This window comes from Bufo bufo, chromosome 5 (genome assembly GCF_905171765.1).
Source record: "Bufo bufo chromosome 5, aBufBuf1.1, whole genome shotgun sequence".
In the NCBI taxonomy this organism is placed as follows: Eukaryota; Metazoa; Chordata; class Amphibia; order Anura; family Bufonidae; genus Bufo; species Bufo bufo.
In genome coordinates this window covers 361,036,871-361,059,355 of record NC_053393.1, presented here as the reverse complement: position 1 = coordinate 361,059,355, position 22,485 = coordinate 361,036,871, and the positions used below count along the sequence as shown (strand labels likewise).

General features: G+C 42.0%; 1 protein-coding gene across 1 annotated transcript in view; it reads left to right on the top strand.

Moving 5' to 3' along the window:
* LOC121001312 (dynein heavy chain 5, axonemal-like) overlaps positions 1 to 22,485 on the top strand; it is a 304,445-nt gene that overhangs the window by 234,808 nt on the left and 47,152 nt on the right. Inside the window, 5 exon segments of the mRNA XM_040432320.1 lie at positions 6,761 to 6,979; positions 9,450 to 9,626; positions 14,865 to 15,059; positions 18,405 to 18,560; positions 18,791 to 18,973. Of these exon segments, the coding sequence (XP_040288254.1) occupies positions 6,761 to 6,979; positions 9,450 to 9,626; positions 14,865 to 15,059; positions 18,405 to 18,560; positions 18,791 to 18,973 (930 nt within the window).

Here is a 22,485-nt window from a genome sequence, read left to right as displayed (position 1 = left end):
GGAAGGCAACACGGGCGCCTTCCGTTTTTTGCAGATCCGCGCTTTGCGGACCGCAAAAAACGGCACGGTCGTGTGCATGAGGCCTTATGCTGTGAAATAATCCCTAGCAAATAGATTCCCTGGTGGGTCCTTCATACCTCAGACACTGATTGTATTACAAAGTAGCACAGACAATAACAAAGAGGTTACAGGAAAAAAAAAAATCCCCATCAAACTTTAAAAGTACTGTATGTCTTCACTGGCGCTATAAATATCATGTTGTCAAGCTAATTAGTATTCTGTGTTTTATTACTACGTTGTTTTTTTTGCCCTTCTTGGCTGATTTGTGGCATTGTGTTATGTTCCATTTCATTATATATTTATGTCGCTCCATCTCCCTCCTGCTAGTTTTCAGGCATATTCTCCTGATTAGCAGGAGTTATGCTCTGCACGCTAAGAATAATTGGCCCTTGATAGAGTTTAGACTGGAAACGATTGTGGAAAGAACTTTCAGCAAAGTTCATAGGAGCTGATTTTAGATTTACATCCCCCAGTTGTAATTTTGGGGTATCACATTAGATACTGTAATCTATGAAAACACATAGGATCACCCGAGAAAATCAATTCTACATTCAGCATCACAAATGTCAGTGTTGTGGGATAATAATCTGCCGGCAGTAGAAGGAGTTGAAGATTTGCGCTCTGTAACAAGAGAAGACGTTTAAGATTCTGTAACCAAAGTGAAAGGCTTTTTTATTTATCCTTGAGTTTTTGGAAGGAACCTCCTACTGTTTCTTATAATAGTTTAATAACAGCAAGACAGCAGGTTGTTGCTTGGGCAATAAGAATAGTATGGGCGTAACTATGAAGTATACAGAAAGTGCACTCTGAAATATTTATGGTTTCTTCCAGAGTATGGACATACTGTATATACATATATATTTGTGATTAATACATCATGAACTGAAAACTGTGCTTTTAGTCAACATACTGTATTGAGATTCAAACCTTTTGCAGTCTTTCTTAGACCAGTGGCCTTTAAAGGGCTTCTCTGGGAATAATAAGATTCATATTTACCTGCTGCCCAATGCTATGGTCCTCCGTGTTGCCTTCATTGTGTCCATGTTCCAGTCCCTGTAGTGTTTACATCTGGTGCTGCATGGTCATGGTCACATGCTCCACTGCAGCCAATATCTGACTTCAGCGGGACTTGGCCACAAGTAGCATAACTCTTAATACTTTGTTTGCTTGCTTCTATACTGATTTAGAGTTAAGTCATTTAATGCTGCCAATTTAACAGTTCTTGTTGCCTTTGAAAGCAGACAGTATTTTAGGTCCATTACACTGTTTGACTTGTGATATCAGAGAGAGCGTCTGATGGATTTCACACTGAACAGGAATGAGCAGCCTGCAATACGTGAGAATACATGCAGGCTGCAGAAAACAAGTAGAACAAAATTCTTAATAAAAAATAATTGCACATATGTTTTTTATCCCATAATTCAGCTATAAAATGTAGCTTTTACCATTTTATGTAGATTTATTCTGTAGAATGAAGTAAATACAAATTACAAAAGTTTATGGTAAGACTTCACTATCTCACTATGTCTTAAAGGGGTTCTCCTGATATTATTTAAAATGGTTGCCAGCAACCTGTCCTAGAATGTGAGTAGGACTGGTTGCCTCCACCTGCAGAGCTGCCTAGGGGGGCGAGGGGTTGGGGCCTCACCTCAGCCATAATGGCATATAATAGGTAGGATCACATGTGGCGTGCCAGAACCGCAGGGGTGACACGTGAGGTGCACGGTTGGCCGATGAGGGGAAGTAATAATACAGTTCATCGGGTTACTCACGGTTAGCAGAAAGCCTCCCTGGGCCGGCAGCACAGTGATGAGGAAGACAGCACAAAATCCTCCGGGGCACACTCTGTGGTAGGGGAGCACCAGCCTAGATGGAGGTTGAGGTGCCCTTGATGACGGCGGTGTTTAGGGTGCTTGTGGCGGCTGGGTCCCTTGATGAAATTTGTCGTGACGTCAGTACCGTTTATGGTGGTACAACCAGTTGTAGTGATATTGAAGAATGAGGTAGACAGTGGTAGGATACAACTCACAACTTTTACTGTAGCTGGTTTTAGTTGCAGCATAAACATCCAGACAGAATACAGTCTCTTGATATTTAGAGGAATTCTGTTGATCCACTGTTAATAGGTTTGGCTAGGTTCTGACTCAGGCTGTGGTTCTGTAGTACTCTTTTCGGGTATGCTTAGTCCTATAATTTCTGTATCTTCCAAGCCCTTGAACAGGTAGATAATCTGTCTTCTATACTTTATGGTGAGGCTGCCTGTAGCTAGATTGTCCTCCACCATGTGCAAAGGTGCCCGTTAAGCCTTAGGTAGTGGCTGTTATCACCGATGTCTCTCTGCGGATTTCTTCCAGGGACGAAACTCTATCCTCTGGTTGTAGGATGAAAGGAACTAAGAGGACCACAGGAGGAAAACGCTCTCCTGCTCCTCATACCTTGGCACTACCACATAGCTGCTTCTTGACTTCACTCACTACTCTGTGATGTGGAGTCTCCACTGAACTCAATCACTTCACTAGCAACCACCACAACTCTTCTCCACTCTCTCACACTAGGCCTGACTAAGGTATTTATATATATTAAGAGCTATCCCCCTCTAGTGGTGGGATGTATAAAACACACCTAACCAGCCTATGAACAAGGATACAACAGGTGATGTAATGCAAAATGACATGCCACACAGTAATGCAGTTTCACAGTAATTTTGCAGTTCCCACGTGTCATGAGCGGGACGCTGCATACTCCCATGGTAAAAGATAAGTCGACCTTGACGTTGGTAATATCTGAAGCTGTGGATCTCTAAGCCGATTCCTGTAATACACCAAATACACACCACCAAATATGCAAATATGGATATAGACATTGCAATGCATTATCATGACTCTTCGATAACCTCCTGTAAATAAAGGGTTATGCACAAAAATACATTCTAGGCAAATATATAATATATCACATACACATTTATTTATTTTTTGGTTGATGCTTTACGGCCAAAAATGGTAATTAAGTAGTGATCTCACATAAGGGCAGTAAAGTCCAGGATACGGTTTTAAAGACAAAGTCCATACCTAAATTGGGATATAAAACATGTATAAAAACTTTTTGTTTAGTGCAAAACTTTTGTAAAAAGGATGAACACAGAAAAGTCTTTCTGGGTACTGTGCTTTAAACGTTTCATTGACATAGTCCCTTGATAACCTAAAAATGGGGTAAAAAGGGTTAAATAGCACAAAACACACAAATAAAGTGCAACTGGATTAATTTTTTTATTTTTTTCTGGATTCAATTGTAGTCCATGATGGAGTCCTTGCTAATAAAACACAGAGAGGGGCTCAAAAACAAGAAGAGAAGTCCTCTCAAAACAACGGCAGCTCCTTCCAATTGTGCAAGGAGAATCTCCATCTGTTGCTCTGGGGATACAGGGTATAATCTAAACACAGCAAGAATTTTCTCTTTAAAGTCCCTTAAAGTATGAACTTCTCCAGAATATCGTGGGAACCAGGGGGCTCCAAAATAATAAGGCATGGTTAAAGGCATTAAGCTTGGTGCTGCAGCAATTGGTATTGCGCTGGGACCGGCTGCGGCTGCCGCAGGGGGTCCGCGGAGGTCAGGCTGCAAGTTATCCTCCTGCACAGACATGGTAATGGCAGGTGAATTATGGTTAGGTAAGTTAACTGTGGCTGTAGACACCTTTTTGCACGGCGTTGCTAGGGGCAACTGCTATCTTGCTGGTGTATGGCCCTTTAAGAAACTTGGTGCCTGCTGAATGCAGTGTTTGAACAGCGCTTGTTTAAATCTCTGACAGCGCTCCTGGCTATCGACGCTCCTTATACTTAGTAGGGGCAAATCGGAGTACTCACAGGTCGCGATTACTACTTGGGGGACGGCAAGCAATGTGATCCTTTCCTCTCCGTTAGTTCGCATGTGAAGTCTCGCGACTTTTGGGTATGCGCACGTCACACTCTCCTCCCGTGCGCGGCGTCTCACTCTGATGTGGCTGCAAACAGAGGAGGCGGCGCTGCGTTTGCTTATAGGATCGGCCTCCCAGAATTGACACAGCAAAAGGTAGGAAGGGCTGGCCGGACAATTTTGCATAAATGGGCGGCACTAGATTTTCCCGCTCTTCAGGGGGTGTCACTAACTTATCCACAGTGATGGCGCAGTATTTTTTCAAACAAGAATGCCTCCGGCGGCCATTTTAAGTGCATAGAAACAGTCCATTCAATGACAGCAAGCCGTTTTAGTAACACACAAATGTCTGATTTTCTCACTTTTGACACTGCGATTTTTATGCTGAAGACTGGTATAACACTTCCATGCAACTTCCAAACACTTTAAACAGTTCTGTGGCCCAACACAGTGTGCAATAAGTAAAAGACTCTCAATGGAGCAAAGGGGCTTATTCTCATGCGACAGTCTTTCAAATAAGGCGCAGGGGTTAATATCCTGTTCGTGATGCCAAAATTCAGGGTGGCGTGCCAGAACCGCAGGGGCGACACGTGAGGTGCACGGTGGGCCGATGAGGGGAAGTAATAATACAGTTCATCGGGTTACTCACGGGTTGGCAGAAAGCCTCCCTGGGCCGGCAGCACAGTGATGAGGAAGACAGCACGAAATCCTCCGGGGCACACTCTGTGGTAGGGGAGCACCAGCCTAGATGGAGTTTGAGGTTCCCTTGATGACGGCGGTGTTTAGGGTGCTTGTGGCGCCTGGGTCCCTTGATGAAATTTGTCGTGACGTCAGTACCGTTTATGGTGGTACAACCAGTTGTAGTGGTATTGAAGAATGAGGTAGACAGTGGTAGGATACAACTCACAACTTTTACTGTAGCTGGTTTTAGTTGCAGCATAGTTGCAGCATAAACATACAGACAGAATACAGTCTTTTGATGTTTAGAGGAATTCTGTTGATCCACTGTTAATAGGTTTGGCTAGGTTCTGATTCAGGCTGTGGTTCTGTAGTACTCTTTTCAGGTATGCTTAGTCCTATAATTTCTGTATCTTCCAAGCCCTTGAACAGGTAGCTAATCTGTCTTCTATACTTTATGGTGAGGCTGCCTGTAGCTAGATTGTCCTCCACCATGTGCAAAGGTGCCCGTTAAGCCTTAGGTAGTGGCTGTTATCACCGATGTCTCTCTGCTTGGATTTCTTCCAGGGACGAAACTCTATCCTCTGGTTGTAGGATGAAAGGAACTAAGAGGACCACAGGAGGAAAACGCTCTCCTGCTCCTCATACCTTGGCACTACCACATAGCTGCTTCTTGACTTCACTCACTACTCTGTGATGTGGAGTCTCCACTAAACTCAATCACTTCACTAGCAACCACCACAACTCCTCTCCACTCTCTCACACTAGGCCTGACTAAGGTATTTAGGGCTCTTTCACACCTGCGTTGTTGTGTTCCGGCATAGAGTTCCGTCGTCGGGGCTCTATGCCGGAAGAATCCTGATCAGGATTATCCTAATGCATTCTGAATGGAGAGAAATCCGTTCAGGATGCATCAGGATGTCTTCAGTTCCGGAACGGAACGTTTTTTGGCCGGAGAAAATACCGCAGCATGCTGCGCTTTTTGCTCCGGCCAAAAATCCGGAACACTTGCCGCAAGGCCGGATCCGGAATTAATGCCCATTGAAAGGCATTGATCCGGATCCGGCCTTAAGCTAAACGTCGTTTCGGCGCATTGCCGCATCCGACATTTAGCTTTTTCAGAGTGGTTACCATGGCTGCCGGGACGCTAAAGTCCTGGCAGCCATGGTAAAGTGTAGCGGGGAGCGGGGAGCAGTGTACTTACCGTCCGTGCGGCTCCCCGGGCGCTCCAGAGTGACGTCAGGGCGCCCCAAGCTCATGGATCATGTGATCACATGGATCACGTCATCCATGCGCATGGGGCGCTCTGACGTCATTCTGGAGCGCCCGGGGAGCCGCACGGACTGTAAGTATACAGCTCCCCTGCTCCCCACTACTACTATGGCAACCAGGACTTTAATAGCGTCCTGGGTGCCATAGTAACACTGAACGCATTTGGAAGACGGTTCCGTCTTCAAATGCTTTCAGTACACTTGCGTTTTTCCGGATCCGGAGTGTAATTCCGGCAAGTGGAGTACACGCCGGATCCGGACAACGCAAGTGTGAAAGAGGCCTTATATATATATTAAGAGCTATCCCCCTCTAGTGGAGGGATGTATAAAACACACCTAACCAGCCTATGAACAAGGATACAACAGGTGATGTAATGCAAGGACAGGACACACTTCACACAATATTTACAGCACTGCTTCATATTAAATGCTTCTAGATTATTCAGCAGCCATACTCATCATTGAACCACCAATGTCACCCTTTAAAGAGCACTATTGCTTTTTACTTCTACTAACCTATATTTGTACTATTTCTTTCTTATGTCAAACAAATAAGAGGCACACATTTAACATAATCCTGATCCCCAGAATACAGATTTTTTATGTTTGATGATTACTCATCAGACCTTGTACTTTGTCTCAATGGGTAGATAAAGGAACTGGTTAGAACCTAGGTTTAAGTGTGGTTTATATAATGAAAGCTGAACCCTGATTGATTACTATAAGTAAGAAGACCACTTTTCCTATGACACAGTTTTGGCACTTGGGGCCCACAGAGCATGAGAGGGCTGACAGCAATCACTGTGCAATGTATTCATTTTATTACATTCTCTCTTTCACAGGCTAACTTGGCTCTACAAGGAGCCAGACTTGCTGTTGCCCAAGCAGAACTGAATAATGCACAGAGTCAGCTTGATGCCAAACAGAAAGAACTGGATGATGTGCAGGCCATGTATGATGCTGCAATGCGGGAGAAACAAATGCTGCTGGATGATGCAGAAGCGTGCAGGAGGAAGATGGTCAATGCTAAAGCACTGATTGAAGGGCTTGGAGGGGAGAAGGTAAGAAACATATCAATGTAACTTATTACTGCAGCAAGCTCCTGTCACCTGGCATATCTTATTCCTGAGTATATGATTGTTTTTCAGGAAAAGGTAGTGCTAGTAAGCAACATTTTAAGTTTATATTTTTACCGCACATGATACTATTTTTTAACAATTTAAAAGGTCACTAACTTTTTGCAAAACTTTTGATATCTCATAGAGACATATCAAAAGTTTAGATTGGTGGGGGTTTGACTGCTAAGACCCCCCTTCCCCAATTATCTCTAGGACAAGGGGGGAGAGGCACGCAAATAGCACGCTCTCTCTCCTTGCTGCAGGGTACGGGCTCCATAGAAGTCTATGGGCCTTTCTTGATTCAGTCCAATGTAGCAAGGAGAGTGCGCTATTCGGGTGCCTCTCTCCCCTAATTCTAGGGATCAGTTGGGGTTTTAGCGTTCAGACCTTCATCGATCTAAACTTTGAATATGTCTCTGTGGTATATCAAACGTTTATTGAACAATTAATGATTCTTTTTGTCACCAAAGAAGAATAATCTTGCTGGTTGTATAATCTAACTAGCCATGCTTCCCTGTTCCAGTGGGAGATGGTATACAGTATGGTCTTGCAAGAATTAGTAGTATGCACAAGATCATGCTGCGGCTGTAGGGTGTGTGTGATTGAGATCGTCACAGCGGCAAAAAGCAAAGTGGTTAGCCACACCTTTGTGGCTAGTGACTTCAGATTGTGGTGCTGCAACTTTAGGGGGACATTACTGAAGTACAGGGGGCGCAGAAACATAGAGTAAAGTATGCCATGCTCAGGGAAGCATGACTATTTAGATTATACAAGCATTTTTTCTGGTTTGGTGGACAGTCCCTCTTTAAAGGGAATGTGTCCTCATAAAATTACATATTGTTTATATCACATTTTTTAAAATATTTTCATATATATATATATATATATATATATATAATATAAATATCGTTTTTGTAATAGATCATGAATTCACACATTTATTTAATTTACTCACTCATATAGCGCTGACATATTCCGCAGCGCTGCCCTTTAACAACTAAAAAAGGTGAAATAAAGGGAGAGGAAAGAGTAAAGGATAAAACAGAAGGAAAGCAGACATAATAGAAGATCACTGGTAAAGATGTCTCAGTAAGTGGGCACTATGTACCAACTGTTCTACCGGTGTTAAACATACTTGTGCCAAATGGCCACTGTTAACATCTACCAATAAACTACAAATATACATATAAATACACATCAGTGAAATGCCTAAATTCAGAACTACCACACAAAATAGTTAACACATACTTCTTTGGCCATAAAGTCTAGAGTCCAGATAACAGTGGCACATGGTGAGGTATATCCAGGTAAATGTGTTTGTGAATATTAGGAGCATGTTGAGGAGTCTGTAGTGCACCCTTCCAAAAAGGACTACTTGACAAACTCACTAAGACTAGGGTACTCAAGTGAATGTGAGCTGAGCTGCTGTGCCTGAGAATGGCTACTACACAGAACCTGCGGCTGACAGTAACAACTGGTCCCCCACAACCTCTGTATAGGTTATCGGTATATTGGTCCTGGTCTTGCATATGCCAATGGTAGTAGTTAGGCATGAGTTAGGAGAGTTCTTCAGTTCATGGCATTGTAATGGAATCATTTGGATGCTGTGATGCCTGAAATAGCTATTTAACCCTTTGTAAGGTTTGTTCAGTAACCAGTATGTGCAGGTAGCCTGCCCCCACTGATTGTTTGACAGTTCTTGGCTACAGACTTAGGCTACTTTCACACTTGCGTTCAGAGCGGGTCCGTCTGATGTCTGCACAGACGGATTTGCTCCTATAATGCAGACGTTTGGATCCGTTCAGAACGGATCCGTCTGCATTATAGTTAAAAAAAAATTCTAAGTGTGAAAGTAGTTCAGACGGATCCGTCCAGACTTTACATTGAAAGTCAATGGGGGACGGATCCGTTTGAAAATTGAGCCATACTGTGTCAACTTCAAACGGATCCGTCCCCATTGACTTACATTGTAAGTCTGGACGAATCCGCTTGCCTCCGCACGGCCAGGCGGACACCCGAAAGCTGCAAGCAGCGTTCAGGTGTCCGCTTGCTGAGCGGAGCGGAGGCTGAACGCTGCCAGACTGATGCATTCTGATCGGATCCCCATCCACTCAGAATGCATTAGGGCAGTACGGATGCGTTCGGGGCCGCTTGTGAGACCCTTCAAACGGAGCTCACAAGCGGAGCCCCGAACGCTAGTGTGAAAGTAGCCTAAGGTTACTCTTCACTGGACGTTTTTTTTTTTACATTGGAAATGTATCTTGTTTCTAACATTGTACTATAATGCTAACTGAATGAATGCCAGACCTCTTGCCGTGAATACCTTTTTCTCAGTGATTTTAAAATGGACATGATGTCTCAAAATATATAAAATGGTTGACTTTTTTTAATTAATTCTTTTCCTTGAACCTAGATACGTTGGACAGAAAGCAGTAAAAGCTTCCAGAATCAAATTATTCGGCTAGTAGGGGATGTTCTTTTGGCTACCGGCTTCCTATCCTATAGTGGTCCATTTAACCAGGAGTATCGAACTCTTCTGCTGCAATTATGGAAAAAGGAAATGAATCATAATAGAATACCATACAGTGATGTAAGGATCGCATCCCATTGTTTAGCTCCCTGATTGAGCATGTTAATTGTTTAAATTGTTAAAGAGGAGCGGTCACCTCTCCTCACATGTCTGTTTTCGCAACTACCTCCATACCCCATGTAATAATGATTGGTGAGCATCTATTCTTATGGAACATGTTTTACCATTCATTTATTATTCCTAGAGTTTCTGAATAAATAGTGAGCAGTCTGCAATGAATGTCCAGCCGGGTGTTACCACTTCGGAGGTGTCCCTGCACAGTTTGATAGTTTCCAATCAGTGCTGCCTGTGTCAGACTGTGCAGGGACACCCTCCCAACTGGTAACATCCAGATGGACCTTCACTGCAGACTGCTGGCAATTCATTCAAAACTTCTAGTAGAAATAATAAAGAATGGCACATCATAGAATCATACGAATAGATGCTCCAGAATTGTTATTACATGGGGATGCATGTAACAGACATGTCTGGAGAGGGGACAGGTCTTCTTTAATTATGCTATACCAGATGTACATGCAATTAATTCTTGATACCTATGTGGGTGCATTATATTAACAGTAACTGCAACTGTCAGATATACCTAGCCTGTCTCAGTCCCTACTGAAATACTACTGCATCTCTTTAAACTCCTCTTTTCAATTTGTGAAACCATCAAACCGCCAGGCAGTGTACTGTTAATCTAACATTAAGATTATTCTTGCTGGATTTGATGCAAACACACACTCACATTGACAATTATAGTAATGAGGTTCCTTTCACAGACTCGTTGAGAATCCTGCTCTGTGGGCGAGTCGGAAAAACAACTGTGCTGTGGTTCGCAACTCGTACGTGCATACCCCGTTCTTCTAGGAGTCTTTTTGTAGCTAGATTAACACTGACAAATGATAGAGTGGAACAGAAGCTGTCACACCACGTCAACATGGCTCATGTCTAGGGCAAGGTCATTTTAGGTAAAATGGCAAACAATATCATTAGAATTTATTTCTGAAGACGTGCAGCTCAGTCCTGCATACTTATTGGCCAAACCAAGCTTTGCAACTGTCTGATGAAATATGCATCTTTCTTCACTAATCAAAGTGTTCCGGCTTGTCAAATGATTTACGTAAGGTTATATTAAAATAGAGCTTTAATCTTTAGGATGTTCTTCAGTGCGCCCATGAAAGATTGAAAGACCCGACCTATGTACACTGTTGAAAAGGATTTCCATTTCACTTTCCCTGCCATCCATTACAATGTGCTGCTTATGTAACATTGCAGTGGTTCTTGCTTTCTCACTATAGCCTGTAATACCGTTTTCAGATACATAGATGACTAGGTAGATAGGGAAAATATTCTAATTGCTATGCTAGTCCTGTAGCTAACCATACTGGCTTGTTGATACGCCACCCTGTGCCTCTGTACCATCATATTTGAGACCACAACTGAATTTTATATCCCCAGTTTCATATCCGTTCCTCTATAAACCCTGTGTTGTTAAAGAGTTAATGCAATGGGCACTCAGTGCTCCAAATCACAGTTTGGATGGCTGCACAGTCAGCATGCACTTCAGTCTAAGAGAATTGCTATTTCTCTTCTTATATTTGGTGAATCTGTAAGTGCAAGCACATGGCACTGCCCAAAGGTCACTCCAGTGTGTGGGTGGAAGCGTGCATAGTGAGTACTCAGCTGCCACCCTTGTAACACTACATTGATTACTTTCTACACCTTAAAGGGAGTCTGTCATCAACATTTCACCTTTGTAACCCTTCCCATAGGTTTCTAGCATCCTTACAGTTAATAAAAATGTTACCTTTAGCATCAATCCTGGACTTATAAAACCGGCAAAAAACTTTTGTAGCATATGCAAATGAGGGCTCACAAGTGCCCAGGGGCGGCGTTACCTTCATAGGTGCCCTGCTAGCTCGGCCTTTTCTTCACTTCCCCCCTTCCTTCCTTCCCTCCGCCCGCCCATCCTTTCCCTCTGACCGCCTATCTACTAACTTGTTGTTTCACCGAGATCCCGCGCCTGCGCACTCAGTCCGTCGGCCGGCGCATGCGCACTGCGATGCCATTTCCTTGTATGGCATCACAGTAATTAATGCGCATGCGCCGGCTTCACGCCGTTAGCCGGCGCATGCGCATTAATTACTGTGATGCCGTACAAGGAATGGGCATCGCAGTGCCACTATTATAAAATCCATGTCCTCCTACCTATATTCCTACTGTACTTTTTGTTAGTAGCTCTAGAAGTTGATGATATGAGTTATAGTACCTTTGTGTGCTGCAGCTCATTCTCTTACTTCGTAAGGGTCCATTCTGCTTTGTGCTTTATTTTTGCAGACCGTTGAATAAATAAATCACAAAGTCTAGTCTAAGTCTAGTATGTATAAAATGGACTACTCCAAATTCTCCAACCAGCATAAACATCCCGGTTTCCTGTGTTGTCATTTCAGATTGGAGGAAACTGATTGAAAGTGTCAAGCCTTCGTTGTCGCTTTTGGTTTTGTCTAAGAGCAGGACATTTTAATTAATTTTTCTCTGTCAGTTCTATATTTCATTGTTGCAAAAGCACAAAGTAGCTGTCATGGTTCAAAGACTCGAATAAATGACATTTGAGGTTTATGGACCAAAAAAATGACATTGTAATGGAAAAGTTCTGACTTGTAAGATTGAGTTCTTGTTGAAGTATTTTAGTCCACTACTTCTCAAAGTGCCATAAAGCTGTCAGACCTTCAGTGGAACCTTAAAAAATAAAGCAACAGCAAGAATATTACCTTTTACACCTGTTTTAACAGAGGTGATAGACAACTCCTGCAATATGTGATTGAACATATGTCCACCCTCCACCTTGACTGGATGCAGACAAGATTTGTTACTTAATCTCTCAGCTTTCGAACTGCTTCTGAGGGCATTGAAATTCTTATTTGTCCTCCCTTGATATCTTTTTAAAAATCATTCTCTTAGGCACACACAAAACCATTTTTCGCATGATGCAACAAGAGAATGGTTATTGTGCAAAATAATCCATATGTTACAAGAATAAAATGGAAATAATGCAAGTCTATTGACTCAAAAGTTACAGAAAGAGATATAGAAAGTTTATCTAGTTTTATGTGTCTGGGGCATAGAAGGCTTTGGTGCAGAATGTGCCCAGGTCGCAGTCTTTTTGGAAATTGTTTTCTTCTTTAGCCTTAGTAGAATCTTTATATACAGTGAATTATTTGCGAAAACAGACAATGTACTACATCATTATGTTAATGTAGCACAACAATCATTAGACTGACCTGCTATCATAGCAAACCCTACTTTGTTGATGACTGCCCTTAGACTATAAATGTCTTGGCGGCCCACCCCTATCTCATGCTCCCACTGCTTCATTAGAGCTCCACGACTGTGCTGTATCTTTTCAATAATTTTTATTGGGTTTTACAAATATACGATTCGTGAAATAACAAAGTGCGGGATTCCAAACAATAGATATGATACACAAAATCCTTGCCAGTGATTAGCATTTGGAGACCCTATATGAGAAGTGGAACATCTTATCTTAAAACTGAAAAACAGACAAACTAATCAAGTCTACTGGATACAATGGGTATCGTGATTTTTATTCATTGCGTTATGTGCTGAGTATGCATAGGCAGAAAATTAAACCAAGCCTGCCAATGGTAGTTGCAATTATCAAGTTTATAGTCTTTGATAGCCATCGTTTTCTCATATAAACAGTTTTGTTTCACCCGTTGTATAATATCTGACGAGGTTGGGATAGTTGATGATTTTCAACATCTGGTAATGTTTCGTTTGGTAACCATGAATAGGTGAGCTATCGGGTCCTACAAGATCTTGCAATCTCCTGCATATCCATGAAAAAGAGGGCCCAATGTGGTGAAGGTTTTAGGACTAAGCCGCAAAATCTGGAAGCCATAGATTCATTAGCCTGGGGCAGAACCATAGTATATGCAAGAGTGTACCTTTAGCTCCGCATTGACGCCAGCATAAGTTAGATTTTCCAGGGAAAATCTTGTTAAGTCTGCCAGGGGTTAAATACCACCTTAGGCAACTTTTGATAGCTTCCGCGTAGAGAGATATGCTGAAAAAGGTTGTTGAGATAAATCTCAAAGCTGGTATCCAACTGGTCGCTGGAATTGGAATATTCAATTCTTTGTCCCAAGCCAAAAAGGGGGCAGATTTTTGGAATGATAATTTGTCCCCCAAACTCAAATATATGGTTTTAAGGCTTGGGGCCTTCATGGATACCCAACAGGAACCCCATAACTCAAACAGTTGCCTGTTGGCTACAATTTCACATGGGTTGTGTGTTTGCAACAGATGTCTAACTTGCAAGTATTTATAGAAATCTGTGCGGGGAAACCCAAATTCTTGTTGAAGATTAGTAAAGGACTTTATTTGCCTATTACTATATAGTTGTGAAATCCACCGAAGACCTTGTGATCTCCAAGTTAAGAGAGCTGTGTTAGGAACTTTCATCTCTAGTAATTGAAGGGGAGATATAGCTGAAGCGTTAATATTTTCAGGAGCACTTCTGTGGTGGAATGAGAGCCAATGATGAAGAGCTGCATCTATAAAATAGGGTAGGTTAGAGAGCTTAGTTGGGGAAGGGTTTAAGACTGTGCTGTCTCTAATCAGCTGAGGTCACAGAGTTGTACTCAAAGACCAATCAACATAGACCCCAGGCGTCTACTTGCTATGACATCCAGTCGCAGTATCCAGAAAAATAAAAAAATGGAGACAGCACGTCCAAAAGGTGCAGAAAGTGGAATTTATCCCGGATGCCTATAAATAAATTCCACTTTCTGCACCTTTTGGACGTGCTGTCTCCATTTTTTTATTTTTCTGGATACCTACAAGTTGCTTTACTAGGGGCTTTTTACCACCCCTCCTGGAGAAGAGCACCCGAAACATTATTACTTAGGAGTGCTGTCCACCCATATTTTCGCTATCCAGTCGCAGTAGTCGGAAATTTTATTTTATAGTGTTTGTGCAACTTTTTTTTTTATATATTTAAAAAATAGTAAAATAAGTCACTCATTTTATTACTCAGGGTGTAAGCTGTATATGTTTTGAGGAAACAAGGCTGAGAGAAATAGAACAACAATTTGTTACATTGGCACATGATTAAAATTGAAAATGTGCCTGATCAGAAGGGTGGTTAAGTTTGGTCAGAAAGTGTTACATTTTTTTACTGAAGTTGAAGAAACCAGATGTATTCCCTTACGTGTTAACTTCCATTTTCTTTAGGATCTGAACCTAATCTCCATGCTTGTGGATAATGCTACAATTGGTGAATGGAATCTCCAAGGACTTCCCAGTGATGACCTCTCTATCCAGAATGGAATAATTGTTACTAAAGCATCTCGCTTCCCCCTTCTGATAGACCCACAAGGTCAGGGTAAAATCTGGATTAAAAATAAAGAGAAGAACAATGAGTTACAGGTAACAGCCAAATATTTTCTACTTTTTTTTTTATTAAAACCACACATTTTTTGTATGACTCTTTCATGTGGTCACATATTCTGTGCTCTATTACCATGAGCGAATTGCATGTGGATCCACATGTACAGGAAGAGGCATAACTTGGACACTTTAAATGGGCCCTTGTCTAGTCACGCATCATTTATAATAATGCTGATTCCTTCTGTGGCAGGGAGGCCATAGAGCAACCTCTAAGGTTACATTCCTGTGTATATTGGAGATTCACACCATTGTTTCAGAAATGAAGAAGTTCACCGGTAAAGGCATCCCTTTTAATGTGCATCCTATTATGTTTTAGTTTGTTCCATATAGTTAGGCGCTTTATGATGATAATAACTACTCTTTTCTCTTTCCTGTGTGTCTCCGTTTCACTTAACAAAGATGTGCCTGCAGCTTGGTAATTAACACTGAATTCTGAAGGCCCATATGTTCTTAATAAATCTATTGGGAAGCTATAAACATGAAATCCTAATTATAATTTTATTTATCTTATTCTTTGTTACAGAGCATAAAACCCAGCCACATGCTGTAAAGTGTTAGGTATAGTTCTGAATTTCAGATTAGACTCAGCAAGTGCTATTGTATTTTTTTGCGCTGTGCTTTTACTGACGTTATTTTTATCAATATTAGAGACATGATTTATTTATTTTATTTTACCTGCTATGTTATAGTATGTAAAAATATAGAATATCTACAGCCCTTCTGGGAAATTATGTCTGAAATGTTTTCTTTCTTGTAACATATATATGACATTATCATAGTATAATGTCGTATGATGACTTTAATAACTTGCCAATGTCAGAGGTCAATTAACAGCCTGGAACAGTACTGCGATATGTTTTCAGAAAATGTGTGCACATTTTGATGCATAGAGGGTAAAATATACAGTAAAACCTCTTTGAGATAACCACCCAAAGTTACATTGATCCTTAAGGGGGATCTTCTCAAAGAATTTAGTAAGTATGCCTAATGTATGATGTAAGAGGTTTTACTGTAATTATGTTAAAGGGGTTCTGCACTTTGCTTTAACTGATCGGCGGGGGTCCGACACCCGGGACCCCCGCCGATCAGTTGTTTGTGAAGGCAGCGGCGCTCCAGCAGCGCCGCGGCCATCTCACTGTTTACCGCTGGCCCAGTGACGTAACGACTAGTATCAACTAGCGTGTGCGGGGCGAATCTCTGTTCACTTGAATGGAACTTAGCCCCGCCCACGCTAGTTGATACTAGTCGTGACGTCACTGGCCAGCAGTAAACAGTGAGAGGGCCGATCAGATACTGATGATCTATCCAGAGGATAGATCATCAGTTAAAACAAAGTGCAGAACCCCTTTAAGGTTTGAGAAGGCAGCGGCGCTATAGCAGCGCAGCGGCCTTCTCACTGTTTACCGCTGGCCCAGTGACGTCACGACTAGTATCAACTAGTGTGGGCGGGGCTAAGCTCTGTTCACTTAAATGGAGCTTAGCCCCGCCCATGCTAGTTGATACTAGTTGTGACGTCACTGGGCCAGCAGTAAACAGTGAGAAGGCCGCGGCGCTGCTATAGCGCCGCTGCCTTCTCAAACAGCTGATTGGTGGGGGTCCCGGGTGTCAGACCCCCGCCGATCAGATGCTGATGATCTATCCAGAGGATAGATCATCAGTTAAAACAAAGTGCAGAACCCCTTTAAGGTTAAAATATAAAACATAATTTACGCACATAACCTAGTGTAGTAAATATGAAGACACAGATTAAGTTAAAGGGGTTATTCCATGAAAAGTATTCTTATGTAATGCATGGGGTATTTCAAATGAAGTATTATTGCAATGTATATGCAATTATAATATAGTAACATAGTTTGTAAGGCTGAAAAAAGTCATCCGTCCATTCTGTTCAGCCTGTTATCCTGCAAGTTGATGCAGAGGAAGGCAAAATAAAACCCTGTGGGGTAGAAGCCAATTTTCCTCACTTTAGGGAAAAAAAATTCCTTCCCGACTCCAATCAGGCAATCAGAATATTGTTAGTTTCTAATGTACACTACATTCCCAGCTCCCCCTGCTGTTTATCCTTCTGGTCCATCTTCTCCTGCATTCAGTGACCAGCATGTTCAGTATCCTCCTTGCTCCATTCCACTCCTGTCAGTGCCAGGGTAGTTAACTTATGGACAAGCAGGTGTAGTGGCAAACACTTTTCATTCATTCATCACTACTTCTACATTAAAAAAAATATATAGCTGTCTCTCTTTCTAGATAATAGAGAAGGAAATTGTGGGGCATTGCATACCATTTTTAGCTCTGGGGTTGTATGTGAGGGACTATTTTCTTTGCAGGAGAGGAAAGGGTTAACAAGAGCTATTTACAGTGCATACTGGGAGGTGCAGGTGCTTGATGAGCTACAGTACGCCAACAGAAGGAAAAGAAAGTCCTTCAGATGCATGACTACCTCTTTCACACTTGCGTTGTCCGGATCCGGCGTGTACTCCACTTGCCGGAATTACACTCCGGATCCGGAAAAACGCAAGTGTACTGAAAGCATTTGAAGACGGAACCGTCTTCCAAATGCTTTCAGTGTTACTATGGCACCCAGGACGCTATTAAAGTCCTGGTTGCCATAGTAGGAGCGGGGAGCGGGGGAGCGGTATACTTACAGTCCGTGCGGCTCCCGGGGCGCTCCAGAATGACGTCAGAGCGCCCCATGCGCATGGATGACGTGATCCATGCGATCACGTGATCCATGCGCTTGGGGCGCCCTGACGTCACTCTGGAGCGCCCGGGGAGCCGCACGGACGGTAAGTACACTGCTCCCCCGCTCCCCGCTACACTTACCATGGCTGTCAGGACTTTAGCGTCCCGGCAGCCATGGTAACCACTCTGAAAAAGCTAAATGTCGGCTCCGGCAATGCGCCGAAACGACGTTTAGCTTAAGGCCGGATCCGGATCAATGCCTTCCAATGGGCATTAATTCCGGATCCGGCCTTGCGGCAAGTGTTCCGGATTTTTGGCCGGAGCAAAAAGCGCAGCATGCTGCGGTATTTTCTCCGGCCAACAAACGTTCCGTACCGGAACTGAAGACATCCTGATGCATCCTGAACGGATTACTCTCCATTCAGAATGCATTAGGATAATCCTGATCAGGATTCTTCCGGCATAGAGCCCCGACGACGGAACTCTATGCCGGAAGACAATAACGCAGGTGTGAAAGAGCCCTAAAAAAAGATTTAAGTTTGTGGGAGAACCCCTTTAATGAAGACAATAAGGAGATAAAATGCAAACAGTTTCGAAGCATACGAGAACAGGCTGTCTTATTTCTTCCATTGTTTTTAATCACAGGTGACATCCCTGAATCACAAGTATTTCAGGACCCACTTGGAGGATAGCCTTTCCCTAGGAAGACCACTCATGATAGAAGATGTTGAGGAAGAACTTGACCCAGCACTTGACAATGTTTTGGAGAAAAACTTTATAAAGTCTGGATCTACATTCAAAGTAAGATGTCAGCAGTTGTACTCAGAACTCTGCCTGTTGCGACTGGAACACCCAACGTGTCAGTTCATCTGACTTCCTGTAATGCAGAGCTCTTTGTTGCACTGCATTCTTCATGAGTTTTTCACTGGTGTAAATACCACTTTACCGAATGTGAAAAACCAGAACAATCTCTGCTAACCCTGAACAAGAATCTAGATCTGGTGTAATTAAAGTGTATTGGTTTCTTGTAGGTAAAAGTTGGTGATAAGGAAGTTGATGTTATGAAAGGATTTACTCTTTACATTACAACTAAACTGGCCAACCCAGCCTATACACCGGAAATCAGTGCAAAAACGGCAGTCATTGATTTCACTGTTACCATGAAAGGTTTAGAAGATCAGCTTCTTGGACGTGTGATCTTGACTGAAAAGCAGGTGTGTAAACTATTAGTTTAAGTATGTTTTTATGTCTTGGTTGAAGTTATTACTTTTCTCAAGTTCCTTGCATGTACATGTCTAATATCTTTTGGTAAGTGACACCCACTTTTCAATGGATGTTATACGTTTTAGGACTGTCCTGTTGTTGAGGTTAGGGTGTTACAGAACAAAAAACGCATTTATTTCTGTACTCCTTTACTAGGATACAACTATATGATGACACTAACAATCTGAGATTTTTTTTTTTAAATCTAAAAACAGCAGGGGCACTGTCATAATGGTAATAATAAAAAAATTATCTTTATGGTTTCAAACCCTTTCCATCTCAGCGCTGCTGTTCCTATCCTCCCCACCACGGCAGCCATGACATAATGTTTTGGCTGCAGCTATGACATGCCTGTATACTGTATTGGCCTCAGTGGTATATGGCACGAGACAGCTATGACCAGTTATTGGCAGCCGCAGTCATTTTTGGTATTCAGGGACATCACCACAGCAGTAACAACAAAGCCCAACATTGAGGATGGAGCAGTAATGCTGGAATGGAGGGGATTCAGCATGGCAAACATATTTTTTATTATTATCAGAACTGCCCTGCTGTTTGAAGAAAAATGAATCTCAGACAACCCCTTTAGAGTAACTTCTTATGTATGTGTGCAGAGAATCCTTTAATAACTGATTTAATTCTGTTATATAAATGGTAAAGAATGCATAAAAGACTTGTTTCCTCTCACAGCATGCACTTTATAATGCATATGAGCATTTTATACAGTAAATGAATTGAAAACAGATTACCACTGCAGAATGCAAAATCATGGAAAAAGTAATAGCTGTACAAACATCAGCTATCTACCATAAAATTTAAATCTGTTGAAAATAAAAATAAAAAATTATATTAGCTGTATGGTTAGAGGCTTTTTTGTAATAACAAATAACTGAAATACATTCACCACCAAAAAATAAATAAAAAAATACACTACATGGCCAAACTTATGTGACTAGTTTACTACCACTATTGGTACTGAGAGCTCAATGACTTTTAAAGGCTATGGACACCTTTGTGCATTAAAAATCAATAACCCCATGTCTTACTGTAATGCAGCACATAATACAATTGCACTTGCTTGTTTACTGGTATCAACTTAGCTTCACATGCTCTCAGAAATGCTCTTCTGTGAGATCCTGTGTGGAGCGAGGAGGAGTTATCGAAAATTCGTCTGATGATGAATTCTATAGCCTGCTGCAAAGGAAGCACAGCAGGCCATAGAAAAAAAAAATTTAAATGAAAAAAGAAAAATAAAGACAATTAGAGAAATTCTTTTTTCCACAAAATAAATAAATTAGTGTAAAAAAAATATGTTTTTTTACAAAGGTGTCCATTTTCTTTCACATAACACTGTCATAAGATGCCATCTATGTTTGTACCATTTCTGCTCTGCTATATTTGTCTACAGCTACTTAAAGCTCAGTAAAATTAACAGATTAGTTCTAAAATGCTAGTCCCCACAAGCTCACCACAAAATGCTTAAGTTCATAATCTACAAAAATATTTTGACCTCAGTTTCTGAACTCACTAATGAGTTGTAAACTGCCTTTGGGAAAAATTGCTGTAAGAACTTCTTCCAGAGATCCTTAGCTTGGGTTTCCATACCCATGTGCATGCTTTTAAATGACCATGATTGATGGAAGATGAATAATGCTCTGGGACAATTTTTCATGGCAGAACGCTGAGTTCAAGTGAAGAGACATAAATTGAAATCAAATATTAATGATACAGTATCTTATACCAGCTATTGACATCTATGGTGTAGCCATATGACTATGGTGTAGCCACATCATTAATGGGAACCTGCTAGGAGCATCATGCTGCCCAAAACACTGGCAGCATGAAAGAGCAACAGGCTGCCTGGTTACAAACAAGAGTCAGCGGGGCGGGGTCCCACTGGCTTTTCTCCACCCAGCTCAACTGGATTAATAGCTCTCTCTCTACAAATAGGTAGAGACCTATTAATCAACCTAAAGTAGCTGGGGGGAGGCTTTAAAAGGGTGAACCCATCTCAAACATCAGTGTCAGATAGGTGCAGGTCCTACCTCTAGTAACTGCCTCATATCTCCAGAATGGTGCCGCCAGAAGTGAAGTAGAGCACACTCTGCAAGCATGGTCACCTTCATTTCACCGTTGTGGGAGTTCTGAAAATACCCTTACAATGGCTTGGTTATTTTCAGCAGCCCCTTAGTGGTGAATGGAGAGGTGGCTGTGAATGCACGATATACCCTCCTTCACTTCAGGGTCCCTGTTCTGCAGATAGGACCTATCTGATATCGATGACCTATCCCAGTGATATGCCATCAATGTCCAAGATGGGCAAGCCCTTTTAATGTGTGATAGATTGAGACACCACCTATCTGGAGAACATTTGAGTGTTAATCGAGCAGCTTCTCTTACAATGTCAATGGGTGTTGCGTGGACCGATGTTGGTTGGGATACCTCTTTAATAAAAATAAAATGCTCAATTATCTTTATGGCGACAGTATTCTGAAAAGCCTTTTCTGTTTTGCTACAAAATGATGGTTTAGGCCTCTTGCACACGACCGTATGGCTTTTTCAGTATTTTATAGTCTGCAAAAAACGGCTCCACAAAAAATACTGATGACATCCGTGTGCATTCTGTTTTTTTGCGGAACGGAACAGCTGGCCCCTGATAGAACAGTACTATCCTTGTCCATTATGCGGACAATAATATTGTTCTATCTTTGAACGGAATGGAAAAACGGAAATAGGCATACGGAACGCAAAAAAGGGAACTTAAACGGAAGAAATAAATGTGAATTTTCATAGCTACTTTCCAGTATGTAGTGGAAATATCCCTAGAGTTGAGGCTTGTGTAGCAGCAGTCACCCAGAAGTACAGTACAGACCAAAAGTTTGGACACACCTTTGAATTCAAAGACTTTTTCTTTATTTTCATGACTATGAAGGCATCAAAACTATGAATTAACACATGTGGAATTATATACATAACAAACAAGTGTGAAACAACTGAAAATATGTCATATTCTAGGTTCTTCAAAGTAGCCACCTTTTGCTTTAATTACTGCTTTGCACACTCTTGGCATTCTCTTGATGAGCTTCAAGAGGTAGTCCCCTGAAATGGTCTTCCAACAGTCTTGAAGGAGTTCCCAGAGATGCTTAGCACTTGTTGGCCCTTTTGCCTTCACTCTGCGGTCCAGCTCACCCCAAACCATCTCGATTGGGTTCAGGTCCGGTGACTGTGGAGGCCAGCTCATCTGGCGCAGCACCCCATCACTCTCCTTCATGGTCAAATAGCCCTTACTTTCAAAGTTTTCCCAATTTTTCGGCTGACTGACTGACCTTCATTTCTTAAAGTAATGATGGCCACTAGTTTTTCTTTACTTGCCATAATACAAATTCTAACAGTCTATTCAGTAGGACTATCAGCTGTGTATCCACCTGACTTCTCCTCAACGCAACTGATGGTCCCAACCCCA